General features: G+C 33.8%; 1 protein-coding gene across 1 annotated transcript; it reads left to right on the top strand.

Moving 5' to 3' along the window:
- The first annotated feature begins 2,738 nt into the window (after positions 1 to 2,738).
- On the top strand, positions 2,739 to 17,878 carry LOC110033428 (myb family transcription factor PHL7-like). The gene is made up of 7 exons (XM_020737401.1): positions 2,739 to 2,880; positions 7,599 to 7,822; positions 9,261 to 9,337; positions 9,428 to 9,470; positions 9,820 to 9,874; positions 14,200 to 14,269; positions 17,393 to 17,878. Exons 2-7 carry the CDS (start codon positions 7,681 to 7,683, stop codon positions 17,690 to 17,692), a joined length of 687 nt encoding a protein of 228 aa, XP_020593060.1. The 5' UTR covers positions 2,739 to 2,880; positions 7,599 to 7,680; the 3' UTR covers positions 17,693 to 17,878.
- Positions 17,879 to 19,535: the final 1,657 nt, after the last annotated feature.

Here is a 19,535-nt window from a genome sequence, read left to right as displayed (position 1 = left end):
ATGATGGACCTACAGAAAAATCTGAAGACCTAGTTTGATCTTCGTTTACCCTTGTTAACAACCTCAGCACAATTCACTTCTTTCTCAAATCTTTCACAGAAGCCTCGCTGCTGGTTTTCGCTTTGCGATAGGTTTGCTAGCCTATCAATCTTCGTTTACCCTTGTTAACAACCTCAGGACAATTCTCTTCTTTCTCAAATCTTTCACAGAAGCCTCGCAGCTGGTTTTCGCTTTGCGATAGGTTTGCTAGCCTATACCTACATGTCACTCATTGCTTTGAGGAGGGCACTCTTATTGGTTGATGATGCTCCCTCACCAGAATCGCAATAGCTACGCAAAAGAAGATAAAAGACTAAATAAGTAAGAAGAAAAGGAAACGACGCAAACCCTCCTTACCCCAATGCCTATTTATAATGGTTCGATCACAAAAACCCAGGGAAGTCATTTTTTGTGCCATAATGTAATTTAATTATTTCATATATGTTAAAAAGATTCTCCTGTCTTCGTGTACTGTGCAACTTCTGAGGAGTAAGAGAATCGTAGAACTAGATATGTACATATAAAGATACGTCAACACAAATCTCAAGGAATATAAACGGTTCAGGAGGATGATATTGACGATCATGCATAATTGTTAACGACTGTTTTGGAATCGATGTTGGCAAGGGAGGCTTCTTGTTTTGAACGATCAACGAAATGTGCTAGGAGATGTTCCGCAGGACATTAATTAGTTCTCAAGACGATCGACATGAGGCTCTCTTTCAGATTAGATATCGATCGAATCAAGGCTTACCAGACGATTAACAACTTTCATCAATCGAATTAGTCCCGACCTTATTATATGCGAATAACTCTATAATTACCAAAGAATTCATCTGAAAAGTTAATAATGAGAGGGCTAATATGTACTTTTGCCATCTGAAAAGTTAATAATGAGAGGACTAATATGTACTTTTGTAATGCTGGGACCTATGCCTATAAAGAAGGGTCCATGTCATAAATCTGAGACCTATGCCTATAAAGAAGGGTCCATGTCATAAATAAATGACACTCTCTTTTACTGTCCCCTGTTGTGCTCTCTCTCTCTCTCTCTCATCCCTTCATAACAAAATGTTCTATTTCTTGGGTGTGTTTCTCAGACATTTTTGGATTCAACAGTATGTAAATGCTCCAAAATTTTCATATCAATCATGTTAAATATTTTTTATTATTTAACATCAGAAAGATTTACTAGATAAAAATTTACATGTAAACCCTACCCCAGTTAAATTTGCCTTGACACATGCATCTCGTTTGCTATTCACTATTGAAGTTTTTTGAAAATATGCTAATCTATTGGAAACTTGGGCATTGAAATTTCTAAATGTCAGTTACTATCATCTATGTGGATCTTGCTATTCGAGGGTTTAAAGTCATATTATACATCAAGCTTCTTTATATTGGTTCAGCTTTAGTGATGATCTTCATTTGAAGATAATTGATTTTATTGGATTAATGTGTGTTTTTATATTCAGATAGTAGGAGCACATAATTTAATATTCATTGTGCTGAGTAAAGCATCATATACTCACTAAATACTCAAAATTTCCTAGATAAACAATCAATTTTTTGGGCATCAATATCTTAAGCATATTTCTTCTAATATATCATCAACATATGTATACCAAATATTTGCTTCAGTGGGCTAAAATACGTCCAACATGCCTCATGAGCTTGATAAGCCCATTTATTCAGAAGAAACCACCATCACTAGAATAATCAGTCGAGGGATCCACTGACTTCACTAGGTGTGTTAGTTGTTCTATACCAATTGTCGAGATGACCTGTCTTATTCATCTGGCGGACCGGTTTGCAGGATTAACCTGACAAACTGACATGTCAAATTCATCTAGCGAATTAACAATCATTTTCATTCATCGAGCTTGACTCAACAATGATCCTTAGAATAACAAAGTGCAAAAAGTTAAGACTGACATAAACAACTTTCTCATTTATGAGCCACCCGACAAGACTGACATAAAAAATTGACATAAACAACTTTCTCATTTATGAGCCACCCGATATCCACGTTGTAATGTTTTCATCGAGACATCATGGTTAGATTTATACACCACGACTCATATTTTTATATTTTCTTGAACTTGCATAGGAGGAAAAGAGAGATTCCAGAAGGATACTCTCATATGCCTTATGGGAAGACCTCATGCTGTAACTTTTTGGGGTCTTTTGCTTCCTCTCTCGTTCTTTCTTGCTCGTTAGATAACATTTTCTACATTTTTGGAGAAAGATCATTGCAAAGATATATAGTTGAGGCTTGCAGAACATATCCATTCTCTTTATTCACCCTTATTTAGATTTCTCCCTAATTGTATCAATTCACAAACCATGACCCAAACTCTTAGAAAAATTCAAAAAATTGATACTTTTTCTTATTACTATAATGGAAGTACCTATAATAAATTCCTATGTATTTACATATATAACACCTAAAGTTATGTTTTAACAAACATACCACCTTATCCGTGCGTGAAAAAGTGTATTTTACAATGGTGGTATTTTTTTATTTGACATGCAATTTTTGGGTGGTATAAATGTAAAAACCAATGTTTATGTGTTAACATGTAAATACCTAAAGTAATATGTGGAATGAACGTAAATTAAAAAATAAAAAATAAAAAATATAAAAGATCAGAAAGAAAAAAACAAAAACGCCGGAATATTTTGGGCAAGATGCCGTTAGCGGCCGTCACCAATAGCTTCCATTTCCAAAGGATGGGAGCTCCGGCTAGAAAGCGACTCTACTATTACCATGTATGGTCTACCGATGCCTCCCTCTGATCAGATGCTGCCTGTAGAATTTCGGAAGAAAATTTTGGAAAGGTTTGATTCTCGACATTGTATCTTCAAAAGCTTGATTTTTTCATGACTTTGTCGGCATGTATGGGTTTACTGTCTTATATTTGTCTTCAGAGTAAAAAATCCTATCATGAGTTATTTTAATCGTCCGAAGCTCAAGTTTTTTGAGTTTTGAGATTTTTTTTCTTAATTTTTTCTGATCATTTCTCATTCTATGTTCAGTTTCTTGTTTGCTTTGAATTTGATGGGCTTCCTGTATTTTCTGAGAGATTTTGGGTGGAATCGATCCGGTTTGACTCTAGGGGATTTCGGAATCTATTGTTTCTTAGAGAAGTTTGATTGGAGAGCCCGATAGGTGATTCGATCCCTGGTGGATATTGGTCTATCTTGTTCATTTTGATGTTTTGTTTCTCCGGCAAACCTTCTTTTTTTCTTTCTCTCACTCTCTGTAATATCGGTTTGCCCCTCTCAAATCTAGTTAACTCAATTTTCAGAACTAGGGATTTATATCATGATATAGTTTAGTGAGTAGCAGACTGTGAGAGCTGCAAAGTCCGGTTCAGTAGGAAAAGTTTAGTTTTCAACGCCTTAGGGTTTCGTTGAGTTGATTCTTTAAGGGTCAATTGGTCTTCAGTTTCTTTCTTTTAATCTGTTAAGGGCTGTTTGTTAATGGATTTAGTAAATTCTGTAAATCCAGGGTTTAAGGTAAAACTGAGAAGAAATTGATAAACATCTGAATTTTTTGAATACAGGATTCTGTCTTGGAAGATTTAAGTTAAATCTAACTAAATCTGTCACCAGACAGCACCTTAATGTGCGGAAGGTTCATTCTAAATCTCAAAATTCTGATCCTAAAATGCTTATCTACATAAACATTACAAAATGCATATCTTCGGACACATTTTTTTGATGCCCCAACAATAGTGTTTTTTTTCTCCTTCATTAGATTATTGAAACTTCTTGTCGGTATATTAGTAATTTGGCGCACCCCTCTAAGCTTTGGGGCAATTCCACACATACCACACATTTCTTATATATTTACATGTCTAACACCTAATTTAAAAATAGATTGGTCCAGACTAGTTCTCTATGTTTCACATAAGTGTTATATAAGATCAAAGTTGTTGCTTGGCTTGGGTGTGTGACTGATGTGTGGTTGGGCCCCAAATAGTGGGCCATTTTATGGAGTCCTCATAATTGAGAGCTTTAAATGTGGTTGAATGATCACTTTGGCTAAATTAATATTTGTCACTTCGGTTGGTTTTTATGGAAGGTTCATGGCTTGTAGGTGGTGGTGGCCGATGTTAAAACTACCACATTATGAAAGATTTGTTAAGGTAGATAGATTATCGTTTTTAGCACCATAATGCATAGTTAAAAATCCATATGCTCATGTTTCGTTTTCACTTATCAAATTAAAATTTTTTAGTGAAAAATATATTTGCCAATTACTTATTAGGCTTAACTTGTCTCCCTTGTGGTTCACAGTTCCTAACAAACTTTACTCCCTTCGTCCTCTCTTCTTGTTAGTAAGTATTGGGCGACAAAATATCAATAATAGGCAATTGCTGCTCATTTGCTTGGCAACCTTATTTCTTCATGCTCAAATTGAAGAACATTTCCCTCCTGAAAATTCATGAATAAAAGAAGCAATCCATTTTAAAAAAAAAATTTATTATTAAATTTTTAATAAATATTTGGGTTTTATAAATAGTTTGAAGTCATTTGAGTTGATGGAAAAACAAGTGCTTTTGTGTTGGGTCTTTCCTTGTACATGTGTCCAAAGAAGGTCAGCTTGTTATAAGGAATTGTTCCTCGAAAAAACTCTTGGATGCTTATGTCAGCTTAGAAAACTTAAAATGAAAAAATATAAAAAATTTCTTGGAAAAATTAGTTTCACAGTAAAATTTTTTATCTTAACACTTGGAATGTTTGATAGTATTAAAAGAAGGGTATTTTCGTACTTTGGTGAAGTTTATGGCAGATGATTGATCCCTATTCTTCTGGGTTCCATGCTTGATTGGATTGGCCATGATTGATGCCATTTTGTTTCTCAAAGTGATAATTATGTCACAACATCATTAAAATTTGTGTCGGGCCATCATGTTTTTTGGAATGATGTATTTATTCATCAAGAGCTTAGGATTAGGGATTGATTCTCTTGAAGATTTGATTTTTATATAAAATTATGTTAGATAAATATGATTTGAAATTGACGGTTAGATATTATCTGAAGATTTGATTCCAATGAGTGCCTTTTTGTTGTTGCTCTTATAATCGCTTCTTTGGCTAAATTAAGAAATTATTTGTTGTAACGGAAGAAGCACCCTAATCACAAACATGGCGATATTTTCTCACATATGATCCGAAATTGTTGAATGTCTTTCATGAAATTGAATTAATCTAGGTTTCGAGATGAAAGTGTCTCCATTTTCACATGGCCTAATTATCTTAGCATGTTCTGAGGAATTATCTCTTGAAAGGAAGATATTTTGATGCCTAAGAAGAAATTTTTTGGAGGAATAAGTCACTGATAAGAATTCTTTTACATCTCTTCGGGGAAAAAATTTCTGCCCGAACTCCGGACGTAGCTCTACGTGCGGACTCTAATAATATGGCGCAATGTATGCTACATTATGGGGTTATTGAAGTGGAACCGTGAAGGTTATTTCGGGGTTATGGAAGAGAAACCCATATATTACACTTTAATAACCCCGACATAACCCATAAATAAATCTGAAATAACTTCTGCGGTTTCACTTCAATAATCCCGAAATAACACCACGAAGGTTATTTTTGTGTTATTTCGGGGTTATTGAAATAGAATATATGAGTTTCTCTTCAATAATCCGGAAATAACCCATAAATAACCCCGAAATAACCTCCACAGTGTTATTTTGGAGTTATTAAAGTGGAATCGTGATGTTATTTCGGGGTTATTGCGGAGTTCGTTGTTTCACTTTAATATTTTTTTGGGTAGGCCCGATAGAGCACACATGGCGATATATTATTGGGAGTCCGCACGTAGAGCTATGTTTGGAGTCCGGACAAAAAATTCTTTTGCCTACATCTTCAGGGGTATTGTTGAAGGATGGGTATTTTTGTACCTTACTAAATTGTTGGGTAAATGATTGATCCATTTCATTTGTATTAGATTGAAATGCCTTTTGATTGATGGCATCTTGGTCTTCAGGTAATCCGAATTTTGAAAACCACTACACTTTATCATCAAGATTAGATTGACCATCATGCCCTTCGAGATAATGGGCAAATCGGTGCAGGTTTTAGGCTCCAAGATTTATTATGAGGGAGATTTTATTTTTTATGTCAGATTATGTTAGTGGCCTTCAGATTGGTGCTAAAAAAGATTTAAATTGGAAACCCGAATGTTAGGTCTGAATCTATGAGAAGTGTTGTTCAAATGTGTTTCTCCAAACTTTATCAATGGGTTGATACACTTCCTAATGCGATTTGATGGTGTAGGGGAAGGCCTCCAAATTTTATCAATGGGTTGACACTCTTTCCAATGCAATCTGATCGTGTAGAGGAAGGGCCACTAACCCCTCCATGTCTTTGGGCACAGGGATCATAGAAGCACTTGTTCAAATAATTAAGACTAATCCTATGCTAAGCACTTTTTTAGGACTTCGTCAATATTTTAGACCAATTAATCTTTTAAGTTTAATAAAAATATTTAATTGGGCATATTTATTAAAAAAAATATCTCAAATTGGAGAGGGTTGCATTTTGCAATTGAAATCTTCCTTTATTTCTAAATAAGGACCTCTTTTTTCTTCTTTATCTTGGCATTTAGGAGAGTTATTTCTAAAAAGGAAAAAAAGTGTCTTGAAAAGCCATGAATAGGAGAGGGTTCCATTTTAATCTTTATTAAAGAATTCAAGAAGGTGAGGTTTCCATTTTAATCTGAACCTTTCCACTATTTTATAAACATTTTCTGCGGTTTTCTCTCACTTTGTATCTTAATATATACATAATAAATATAAAAGCATTTTATTTTGAAACATGTGATATTTAATAATAACTTTTTGTATAGATAGCAAAGAATTTATCCTATAAAATTAGTTCAAAGGTATTTAATCAAATTTAAAAGAATTCTTTTGAAAATTGACAGGGCTCAATGGATGTCTTTCATAGTTTAAAATTCAACGGCCTCCATTGTTTCATGCTTCTTGGTTTTTTTTGAGGATAATTTTTTTCTTAAAGAGGGCATGTTTCCTTTCTAATACCAATGAAGGAGAGGACCTCATTTTAAAATGAAATCCTCTTCTCTTGGTATAAACTTATTAATAAGAAGCTTTATATATATTTTTTTAATTACTTGTGGCATGAAAATCTCTTCATGGTACAATCCTTGTTAGATGGCATGCATGGCTTGTCCCCGCTCTTAAAATTCTGTTTTAGAAAACCAAACATATAATACAATTTGAATTTGCCTGTTATTCCTTATAAGGTAAAATTGTCAGCTACATATATTCCTTAGCTTCTTCCAAGTTGGAAAACGCCTCTTTCTTTTCTAGTAATAGCATTACCGATATTAAGAAGACTAAGAGAGTCTTTTCATCTCTTTGGCTTAGAGGCGAGAGATAAAAATAATGCAGCTTCATGCTGTATTGGCTTATCTCATACAGAGGTTTCTCTTATTAAAATCATAGATTTCTTCTCCTGTAATTTTCTGATCATACCGGCATGTGCCTAACTATTGTTCTTTGTTTATTTTACAGAGGATGACAAATATATCAACCTTCAGTTTCTAACATCAGCCTTGGAGACTGTTCTTCACTGGCTTATGCTCAGTAAATAGAAATGAATATCAGTGCTATGGCCCCACATGCTGGAGGCAATAACCAAAACAACCCTGGCGCGGCTTCAAGGCAGCGATTACGTTGGACGAATGAGCTTCATGAGCGATTTGTGGATGCTGTAACTCAACTCGGAGGGCCGGACAGTAAGTGCTTATTTTTTTAAGCTATCGAACGATTTAAAGTTGTTCATTATACATTTTACAAAAACACCCTTTACTCCTACCTTGTGAGGAAGAATGGGAGAATATGTGGAAAGTCCTGAATTTCGAAAGAAAGTAATTTATGAAAAGTTTCTTTAGTTTAGACAAAAGATGTAATTTATTGAAGTAATACATGATGGCAGGGAACCTTTCCATGTATGCGTAATAGTAATAATAATATTAATATTAATATTATTATGTTATAATCAAGTTACGGTGCTAAACATTTAACTTTAGGAAAATTTACATACATACTACTCATTTCTTATGTATTTACATATCTACACCAAACTTCAATTTTTACAAATATGCCACCTTACATCTGCGTTAAAAGCAGTATTTTTTTTTTATCCATTTTGGGAGCAATGGGATACTAGCTAACCTATCGAGTCGGTCTTTCATTCTTTCTGGTATCCCCCCCTTCCGGATGGCTTAAAGTGAACATTGACGGGGCTTCCATCCAGGGCTGCCGGTATTGGCTTAAAGTGAACATCCTTCCCTTCTGGATGGCTTGATGTGAACATCGATGGGGCACTTCTTCCATTCAGGGCTGCGGGTATTCGTGCCATTTTTCAGGACAAACAAGGGACGGGGATTTGTGCCGACGGGGAGCAATTTGAGAATTGGGACAGCGCACAGGTTGAACTCCGGGTGATCCAAATGTTACATGCCATGCATGAACCATGGATGTAGGAATACAAGGGCATTCTCATCGAATGCGATGATGCAAACATCATTAAGTTTTTGCAATCCACTATGGAGAAAGATTTGGCAACACCAACCATATGAGGCTCAGGACATAGTCTTTCTTTTGAACTTTAAGCAAGTTTTATTTTCTTGCATACCTCATGAATGTAACAGGGCTGCTCATTTTTGTGCTAAGCTTGCCCTTCTTGGCTCTTATTTTTGATGCATGTTGATGAGAATAATGAACTTTCCTTTATACTAATTGATGATAGATCACATTTTATATAGGATAGGTGCACATATGCATAATTTTGTAACCTTTTTGATATTTTAATGTGATATGCAATGTTCAAGAAAAGATGCATTTCACTTTTTAAAAGTTAAAAATAGTATTTTTTTTATGTGATATGAAAGATTTGGGTGGTATGAATGTATAAAGAAAAAATTTTGTGTTAGATATGTGTATACATAAAAATTGGGTGGTATTTATTTAAATACCCCTTAATTTTAATGCACAAGCATGCCTACAGTTTCTTTTTGATACATTTTAAAAAATTCTTGAGTTCTTTGAGAAGATCTTAATTGTAATTATTGAGCACCAGGATTCAAGTTCTATATATTTTATATCTTTCATCAAATGAGTTTCTCTAAATGACACAAAATGAAATGTTTAGAATGCCTTATCATTTGGCAGGAGCTACTCCTAAAGGTGTTCAAAGGGTTATGGGTGTGCAAGGTTTGACAATATACCATGTGAAAAGCCACTTGCAGGTATTTGAAAGAGCCAAACTTGATGCCATTTAGACTTTGTTGCCTGCTTTCTTTAGGTGTTAGCTAACGTTGTCAATTTGTCCCATGTAGAAATACCGTTTGGCAAAGTGCCTTCCAGACTCATCAGCTGAAGGTAGTGTTATACTATTTACTAGATTAAAACTTTATATTATTGGCAGCTAATTTAGTAGATTTAGTTTTCGAGTAAATTGCCAAAATGGTATTTTGACTATTTATATGGGCTCATTGTAGTCCGAGGATCTATAGAAGTGTCACAATTGTCCCCATACTTTTTTAATATTAGTTGGAATAGTCCTCAGGGAGGACTACCACGTTGGAATAATTTGATATTTTTATTGACTGTGGTTGAAATAGCCCCCCGAAAAGAGTAAGGGGATCATTTTGACACATTCTATTTTGTTTTCTATTTGGATGTATTTTTTTTATGATGGGCCTCTTTTGCTAATTTTCTGTCCTTTCAGTCACAAGAGAACTGAAAGAATCCGATGACGTGCTTTCAAAACTTGACAATTCCAGGTGAACTAAATTTCTTGGTCCTTTTCATCTCGAAATAGTGTAGGTCATCTTAGGATGTAGAGTTCCTAATGCAATTAGATTATGCAGTTTTTATAGACCACAGAAAACAAATTAGAGATTTGCACTTTTAAAGACCACTAATTAAACCAAAGATTCATTACTTTTGTTATAAACTTCAAATACAAGAAATCCTTGGAAAAGATAGTATAATGCATCATTTAAATCAAATAAATCAATTATAAGTTCAAAGCCACCAAAAAAATCAATAATTTAATTGACACTTACCACAACGAAAGTTCACACGTAACCGGTTTGGCTAAAATAAAAAGTACTTGTAAAAGCATGTAAAATGATGAAGTTGAAATCAGCAATTTTATCATCCAATTTAAATTATGGAAAAAGATATGTATAATTTTTTGACGAAGTGTTTGATTAGACTTTACTCGATCATAATTGGCATAGCTAAATAGACCTTAAAAACCTTGACTCAATCAACTTAACATGACCTGGGCTTTCAAGATTGAAACATTATAATTATTTAAAATGCATGTTGACGTATTATAGAAAATCTTTATGCACACTCAATCATGGGTATCAAATTCACAAACATAAGTACTAGTTACCCAAACTCTCGTTATGTACATCTTTTTGTCATCAATTTGTAGGTGATGAGCAAATGAAAGTTTTTATTGGGTTTCCATCTTTCTCCAAGAGCTTTTCAAATTTAACTCATGAATTTTACATCCGTGTTTGATACAATTATTTAAGGCAATTCATGTAATTCAACCATTTCCTTAAAGTATGATTTGGTGATGTGAGAAGCAACAATTTTATGAAAGAACTGAAATGAGTCATGTCATAAAGACTGATCTATTTTTTCATAATATAATCGTGTTTGCTCAGGGTCCTGGTAGTGCTAATTCAAAGTCCATATTAGCACCTTCTGAATGCCTATATAAAATAGGCAAATGTGTATAAATCCTAATATTTTATTTCTTTTTTATCTTGTTATTAATTTTTTGTCTAGTAAATCTATGCACATTATATCTCTTCTAAAATTAGGCTAATACTGTATATTCTTAATCATAATGATGGTTTATCTTTTCCAAAATGTTCAACAGCTCAACCTGCATGCAGCTTTAAAATAGAAAGGCCCATTAATGACAAAACCCCTTAAATAAGCAAATTATATCTAAATATGAAACTTTTTGCAAATGGATAAGTTATTATTTAAGTTAGGATATATCCCATTAAAGCACTTTAGGTGTTATGTTCTTCTTTAACTTTGATTAAAGTCAATTAACTTAACTAACATTATGTAATACATTATAGCAACCCTACTTGAAGAAATAAAATGCTTATGTTCATTTCTAGCACATTGCTTGAGGTAGAAGTGTTCTCCTACTAAAATTCAACCCACGTGGAATGTCTACATTTATTATTATTTTTATTTTGTGAACTAAGATATTTTAAAGCTTGATGGCCATAAAGTAGCATAAAATCTTTATTATTATTTTTTTGTGAGTTTTCATAATACTTAAAATTTTTATGTTTGCTCTTATTCAATTTCTTTGTTAAGGAAGTTGTTTGATGTCTTTGTTAACACTGCACCAACATTTCTTTTACTCGAATCACAAGGAACACACACACACACACATCTACGAAATAAGTTGTTTTGTTTTTGGCATTAAGACAAATATGTTTTTTAATTTAACAGTATTTATGAAAGTTGACCTAAATTGAATATTTTCTTATTTTTTTTCTAATTAATGAATGACAACAATATGACTTAAGATGATAATTTTATAATTCAAACAATATAAACAAGAATATTAAAAAAAAACTCTAAGCAATTATGTAGAAAATAATATCGTCAGTGTAAGGATTACAAGTGAAATGAGCCAAGTCGAGCCAAGCCGGAGGCTATTAGAGCCCATGCTCTTTTATTAAAATCTTGTTTGAGTTGGGCTTGGGCTAAATTTAAGCTTTTGTAAGTAATAGTTCTCAAGCTTAGTTCATTTAGATTCATGCTTGCTTGAGCTTTGGCTCCACAGTTTATTTTGTGATTGTCGAGCAATAAATGAGCAATTTGTTTGAAAACATAAATGATCCTTTTTCGAGCCTAACTTATAGAGCTTAAAAATAAAATTTTAAACGAGCCCTTTGAGTCACATCCAGCAAAATTTGCCTATCAAAGCACACCACCATTCAAATCATCTGCATGCCACATGTGAGTTAAACAAGCTCACACGATTGAGGGCTTTTTTTCCTTTTAAACAGTATTATGTTAATAATGTGAGGCTAATTATATTTAACAATTATTGTGAAAATTTGTAATAATTGAGAAAATATTTAAAAATTAGAAAGCTTTGAATTGGTATAACAGAGATCTGGTATATGATGTGCAATTTTAGTGGGTGTAATATTAATAATAATCTATTACAACAACAACAACAAAAAAGCCTTAATCCCACTACGTGGGGTCGGCTACATGAATCCTTTTTCTCCATTGCGTCTTATTTTGTGTCATATTTTCATTTAGTTCTAGTAAATTTAGGTCATTTTTAATACAATAAGCCCAAGTCTTCGTTGGTCTTCCTCTGCCTTTCTTAACACAAGTCGAATCTAGAACATCTGCTCTCCTAATCGAATCATCAGATAATCATCAGATGGTCTGACCAAACCATCTAAGACGACTTTCTCTAATTTTGTCTGTCACAGGAGCTACACCAACCCTATCACTCACAGGAGCTACACCAACCTTGATACGGATATATTCATTTCGCATTTTGTCTCTAAGTGTAAAGCCACTCATCCACCTAATCATTCTCATCTCGGCAACAATTAACTTATTATTATTCTTCTCCTTTAACGGCCAACATTCAGCGCCATATAGCATTGCAGGTCTCACCACCGTCTTATAAAATTTTCCTTTCAGTCTGAGCGGTACTTTTCTATCATACAAAAGGCCCGAAGCATTCCTCCACTTCAACCAAAAAACTTGAATTCTACTATTAACATCCCCATCTATATCACCATCGCTTTGAACAACGGACCCAAGGTATCTAAATCGTTCACACCTTTTAATAATTTGATCACCCAAAGTCACACTTCTGTCACTAGAGCTATTACTACTAAAATTACATTCCATGTATTCAGTTTTAGTTATACTTAAATGAAGGCCTTTAAACTCCATTGTAGACCTCAATAATTCAAGTTTTTCCTGGACTTTTTCTCTCGTTTTATCCACGAGAAGGATATCGTCAGCAAAAAGCATACACCAAGGTACATCCCCTTGTAGATGTCCAGTAAGCGTAAAATATGTATTTATATTGGATCTATTTTATAGAAGTATGAGGATACAACTTAGAATTAAGGTTGAGTTGTTAGAGTGGTCAAGTTTCTTAGGGCATTTGAGGCTTACGGTAAATCTTATAAAATTACAATCAAACTGGCTATTTTATATCTTGATTTGTTTGTTAGCCAAATAAAAGGTTGTCAGCAGCTCAGTTTAGTGAAATGCGGACAAACTAGGAATGAAAAATCAAGGAATGATTTTCTTTGTGGAATTGATAGAGATATTTATTTAAGATAGGATAGTTAAAAATAAACTCATGTCATTTGGACTTTTACAATGAAAGACAAAAAATACACCAAGCCTGATAAATTAGCATTTGAGGATGACAAAGGCAAAGGGAAAGACTTAAGGTAACCTACCTGGAAATTGTTCGAAATGATTTGCAAATATTAGGTTTACATCTCAAGAAGTAATGAAAAATGAGGATTCCTAAGGTTGACCTCAAAAAGTTGGGATAAGGCTAATGATGATTATTTTGGCAATGATAAATCAAGTGAATACTAAGCTGTTGAAGCATTAACTCTTTTTGACTTGCTTGTTCTTATTGGAAAGAGTAGTCTGCCCTTTGCAAGTTCAGATGCCTAACCAGTATCCTAAAAGAAACTACCTCTGCATTCTCAACCTGTTCTCTAATCTGAGTTTCTGCAATACACTGTCTTTTGTTATCTATATTATTCCAAGTTAACTTGGTGTTAAATGGATTTTTTATTATAATGTAATGGTGATGAAGATGGAAACATTTGTGTTTCACATAATGTTACAACACGGAATACTGGTTGAAACCAAAAATACGCGCATCTTTCAGGAAGTGAATGTAATATAATTGTACATTTTCTGTGTTTTCTTATTTTCCATGTTTTGCTTTATTTCCTTTATTGTGCTACTTATTAGTTTTGATGTTTGGTGAATGGATTTAAATGAAATATTTTTGTGATCAAGGTATATCTTTTTATTTTTTTATTTTCAGTGGTATACAAATAAGTGAAGCACTGAAGTTGCAGATGGAGGTGCAAAAGCGGCTGCACGAACAACTGGAGGCAAGGCCGCTCACCTAGTTTTGAGTTTATTTTGAGGAAAAAATATTTACTATGAGTATATTGCCTTAACGTAAATCTTTTGGAATATTCATAAATTTCAACGCATATTAAGACAAACTCATTTGTCCCATGAAGTGTCATTTTATCTTTTGATTTGATAATATGGAGGCGTTGGGCAGTTGGCAAATGGAAATTCTGTTTTTTTTCATTTTTGTTGAATTTCTTATTGTCTAGTGGGCTAACTAAACATGATGGGTGAAATTATTTCTTATGTTAGGTGTCTGGCAAAATAGATTTCAATATTAGTATGAATTTTTTGTACTCGGTGTTTGATGTGGCTGCTATTTTTTATTTCTTATTCTAGCATGTGACCAAATAGAGGTACTTTTTATCATTAACTGATCTAGCATAATCAGCATTTAAAAAGCTTCCACATTAAGGTCTGCATTTTTAGTCCACGTTTGTTCTTTCTCTGGTGACTTTGATATCTATGCATACATAAAATAACGTTCCAGTATTTTTGTTTGACAGTTTGCGTGTGTTGATTCACAACTCCTATAGCAAAAGATCTTGATTTACCAACTAACTTATGATAAGTAGAGACATACTAAAAATTTCTCTCTTTACTGCCAACATTCTGAGTCTCAATGAGAGTGCTATCAGTTTTGCGACATAATAGGCCAGTTTTTAAGAATATTGGTGGTATGTTTCCTTGAGACAAGGAGCCAAGGAGCCAAGGAGCCAAGGAGGCCACAAATTATTCTTAGAGAGTACTTTAAATTGTGATATCGAAATTAATTCAAACCAAAATAGGAAAAATAAAAATTATAATTGAAAGCAAATAGGTGGCTACAATCAACACATTTGAAAGAGAAAATACAATAACACGACACCCAAAAATCTAAATTATCAACACACACAACACAAGTAATCAAATTAGGGTGGGATCTCGGGATGTTGGTGGTGATCGTCGAGGGTTTGAAAGGTAGCGGTAAGTTGGGACCGCGGATTAAGCGGGCGGAAATGGCAACGGGACAATAGGTCATTGCTGTCCTAGGTGGTGGAAAGGTGGAATGGCAGGGAGTTGGTGCAAGAGGGTTGGGATAGCGGTTAGGTGGCAGGACGTGATCCAGGATGACTGGAACAGCAGCTGGTGGGAAGGGGAGAGGATTTATGGTGGCTGGAACAGCGATGACAGCAGGTATGAGGCGGCTGGAAGGTTGTGAGCTGTCGGAAACAGCAAGAGGGAGGGCTGGAGGCTGATTTGGAAAGAGGACAACTGGGATTGTGGAAGGGAGGTGGTTGGAATTGTGATGGCAGCAAGCGGGAGCGCTGGAATCGCAGGGAGCGTGGGTTGTAATGCATAAACTTCATGAAGAATAGCATCAACAACTGTTTCGAGCGGCTGCAGCAGGAAACGACGGCGGGGAGCAATGTTTGGGGTGGGGGGATGTTGAAGGGGAATACAGAAGATAAAACACTACCTCGGGAGAGGGATACAACCGGAGCACCACCTAAATCCTTGGATACAACCCTTGAAGGGAGAAAATAGAAGCCGACAGCTTTTCAAAACAAAACACATGCAAAACTAACTTATAAGCCCTAATACAACACATATATAAGAAATAACTTAAAATGAATGAAGGACGATAGGAAAGAAAGCATAAGAAAGGAAACGAGATTATTTTGGCTCGTCTTCTACTATAGGTATCCCCACGGTATTGTAGCAGCTATAGTATCACTGTAATTTTGTGTGGTATGCCAATGTCAATCTCCTATGGTTGGAAGGAGTTTCGATCTCACCCGTCGAAGCTTCTGCCTCCTCATTGTATGACGTCAGCTCGACCATAATGAAGGTGACAGAAACGTTGTAATCTCAAGATAAGTCAATTCTGTTGGTGTTGACATTCTAAAGTACATTTTTATAGAATATTTATCCATCCTATTTTGGCACAATGATAACTAGAATTGTACATGGATGTGTATCATCACAAACCAAGCTTTGAAGCATTAAATTTGGAGTTGACTTCCTCTCCTCTTACTTGTCCGAGTGTATCTGATAAACAAGTATGTAAGGAGTATTCAACTTTAGGACGAACTCTATGGGAGGCTTAGCAACTTCTCAGGAGAGTCTCCATCTTCTCCTTTGGTAGATTCTGGATCCCATTGAAGAATTTTCTTTCCCACCAAACTCCTACGACATCTTTCAAAGTTGTGGTTCATCCATTCTGCCTGATCATCTGTCGGGGGTACACTGCTGAATAGATTTTAACATCCAATTGGCTCCACATGGTTTTTCATAAGTGGCACAGAAAAGCTTCATCGGTAATATATGTTTGACCTCTCTAAACAGGGTCAACTTAGGAAGGAACCTATCTATTTGAAAAGTCTGAATTTCTCTTATCTAAGATTGTTGGGTGTCTAGTGTTGGTTCCTCGAACTTTGGACCCTCTTAGACCACCAATATGAATTCTATGGGAGTCTCCCTTATGTCCTTAGCTTGAAGCTTTTCTCCCTCATCAGTTGGGATTCCATTCTTCTCCTTTGTATCCTCACCTTATTCAGTGTCTGTTGTGTCATTTGCCTATTTCATCAACAACTTCCTAATCAGTGAAATATATCATTTCTCCATTTGTGCAATTTGTTTCAATATGCTCAAATCCATGACACTTGAAACAATTTTTGGCTAGGATAAATTTAGGGATATTGGTTCAAGTGTCGTGGATTTGAGCATATTGAATTTAGATGTTCTCTACTTTGAATCAACAAAAATATGAAACCATCTAAATTCTAAGTGGATAAGGATAAAACTCGGATCTGAAATATTTGAATGAACCAACTCAAATAATACACTACTAGGACAAGACATCGATCAAGTAAAAGACACATGATGATTTTTACCTAGTTCGTAAACATTATATTCAAACTTGGTAGAGGATATAGTAATAAATTTTTGCAGGCTCAATCAAGGATTGCCAAAACGGCATTCCATTGGTACAACATAATGGTTGGGGGCAAAAGAGAGAAATTGAAAAGCACAATGAAATCGATGATACATATATATATGTATTTTTTTTTTTTAAGATCTGAAAATATCAAAAAAACTCCATATCAACATTGCAGGTCCAAAGGCAGCTCCAGTTAAGGATTGAAGCACAAGGAAAGTATCTGAAGAAGATCATCGAAGAACAGCAGCGACTCAACGGCGGCGGATTCATGCCAATCTCGATGGACCAATCCTCTGAAGATAAAACAGATCCCTCGACTCCTACGCCCATCGCCAAATCCTCCCTCCACGCAAAATCCAATACGAACCTCTTAAACAGCCTTTCTTTCGAAGACTCCCATCACGAACCTCACACGCCGGAAACAGGCTCGCCGTTGATGAGCCTGAAGCACGAACGCCAGGTTAAGAGTCAGTGAGTTTAATCTCCTTATTCCTGCGTGTTAGATACTCCTTAGCTGAGTGTCCTGTAGTATATATATTTTCAGGCTTATCAAGCTTTTGTAGGTCTATTTCCTGGGAGGCTTTGATTTTCAGAGAATAGTTATTTATTTGAGATAGTGTTTAGCAATTCATACAAAGCAAGGTATGATACTTTCTGTTTTCCGTTCCTGTTGTTGTATTTGTGTATGTTTGTAGTTATTTTTTGCTTCAATCAAAATGGATCATCTTTCATTTCAATGGCTTTTATTGTCTGTAAAATAAAGGGACATTTACATACATACCACACAATTGTTACATATTTACATATCTAACAACTAAACTTTTCCTTTTTACATATTCATGCTGCATAAATATTTCATGTCACATAAAAAAATACCACCTTTTTTAACTTTTAAAAAGCGAAATATGCATTTCGGTAATTAAATAAATTTAGATAAAATTTTAGTGAATTAAATGTTCAAGGTTTGTGTGAGAATTGAATGGTATGTATGTAAATCTTTCTTTAGATAATAAAGGCTGTAAGTTAGTTATTGCTTTCAGTTAAATGTTCAATATTTATTCATACATGGTTTGTGTACTTTTATTTATTTCGGTAATTAAATAAATTTAAATAAAATTTAAAATTTTTGAAATGTAGATGAACTTATTTGAACATCGAGCCTCTTGTTCAGTTATATTTATGAACATAATTGTCTCTTTAACAAATAGCTTGCTAAGAATTTAATAAAATGCTTATTTATTGTCGGTTTAATTATTTTTTGATGATTTATTTAATATTTCATATGCTTTTCAATATATATATATATATATATATATATATATATATATATATAAAAAAGAATGACAATAAATCGAATTAAATCGAAAATGAAGTTCAAGAAAAAACATTTGGTGAAACTTCGTGACTAGGAAAACATGCAAGCCGAATTAAGTCGAAAATGAAGTTCAAGAAAAAACATTTGGTGAAAGAAAATTTTGCTTGCATTTGACATGGACTGTTAGGGTTTGTTTGTGGTAGTTGTAGTTGTTTTAAGAAACATCTGTAAAGTTGTTGTAAAAGAAATTGTTTTTCAAAAAATTAGAATAGTTATTACAGATTTATTTTATTTTTAAAAAGTCAGGCCTTAATTTTCTGACAATTACCACACTTTAACCGTTTAAGTTAAAAAAAATAACTGTTGTGACGGTCTAAAAAATAAACCAGTAAGAAAGTTGTCCCAAACTGACACTTAATCAATAGAGTTTACAAGATGTTATTTGTGTGGAGAGTGTGTTATCGTAAAATTTGTTGTGAAACAATTTCTCTCAACAAATTATTTTAATTAGAAGTTATAGTCAATTGGAAAATACTTGTATTTATTGGTCACATGTGTTTGTAGTCACTTAATATCATGCTATATGTTGGAAAATACTTGTATTTATAGTCAATTGGATGTTATATGTTTGTATCCACTTAATATCATGCATTGGTTAAGATATATATATATAATCTATGTATATATCTATATAGATACATGTATCTATGTATATATCTATATAGATACATGTATCTATGTATATATCTATATAGATACATGTATCTATGTATATATCTATATAGATACATGTATCTATGTATATATCTATATAGATACATGTATCTATGTATATATCTATATAGATACATGTATCTATGTATATATCTATATAGATACATGTATCTATGTATATATCTATATAGATACATGTATCTATGTATATATCTATATAGATACATGTATCTATGTATATATCTATATAGATACATGTATCTATGTATATATCTATATAGATACATGT

The sequence above is a fragment of the Phalaenopsis equestris genome, unplaced genomic scaffold, assembly GCF_001263595.1.
Source record: "Phalaenopsis equestris unplaced genomic scaffold, ASM126359v1 Scaffold001181, whole genome shotgun sequence".
In the NCBI taxonomy this organism is placed as follows: domain Eukaryota; kingdom Viridiplantae; phylum Streptophyta; class Magnoliopsida; order Asparagales; family Orchidaceae; genus Phalaenopsis; species Phalaenopsis equestris.
This window is presented reverse-complemented; position numbering and strand designations above follow the sequence as displayed.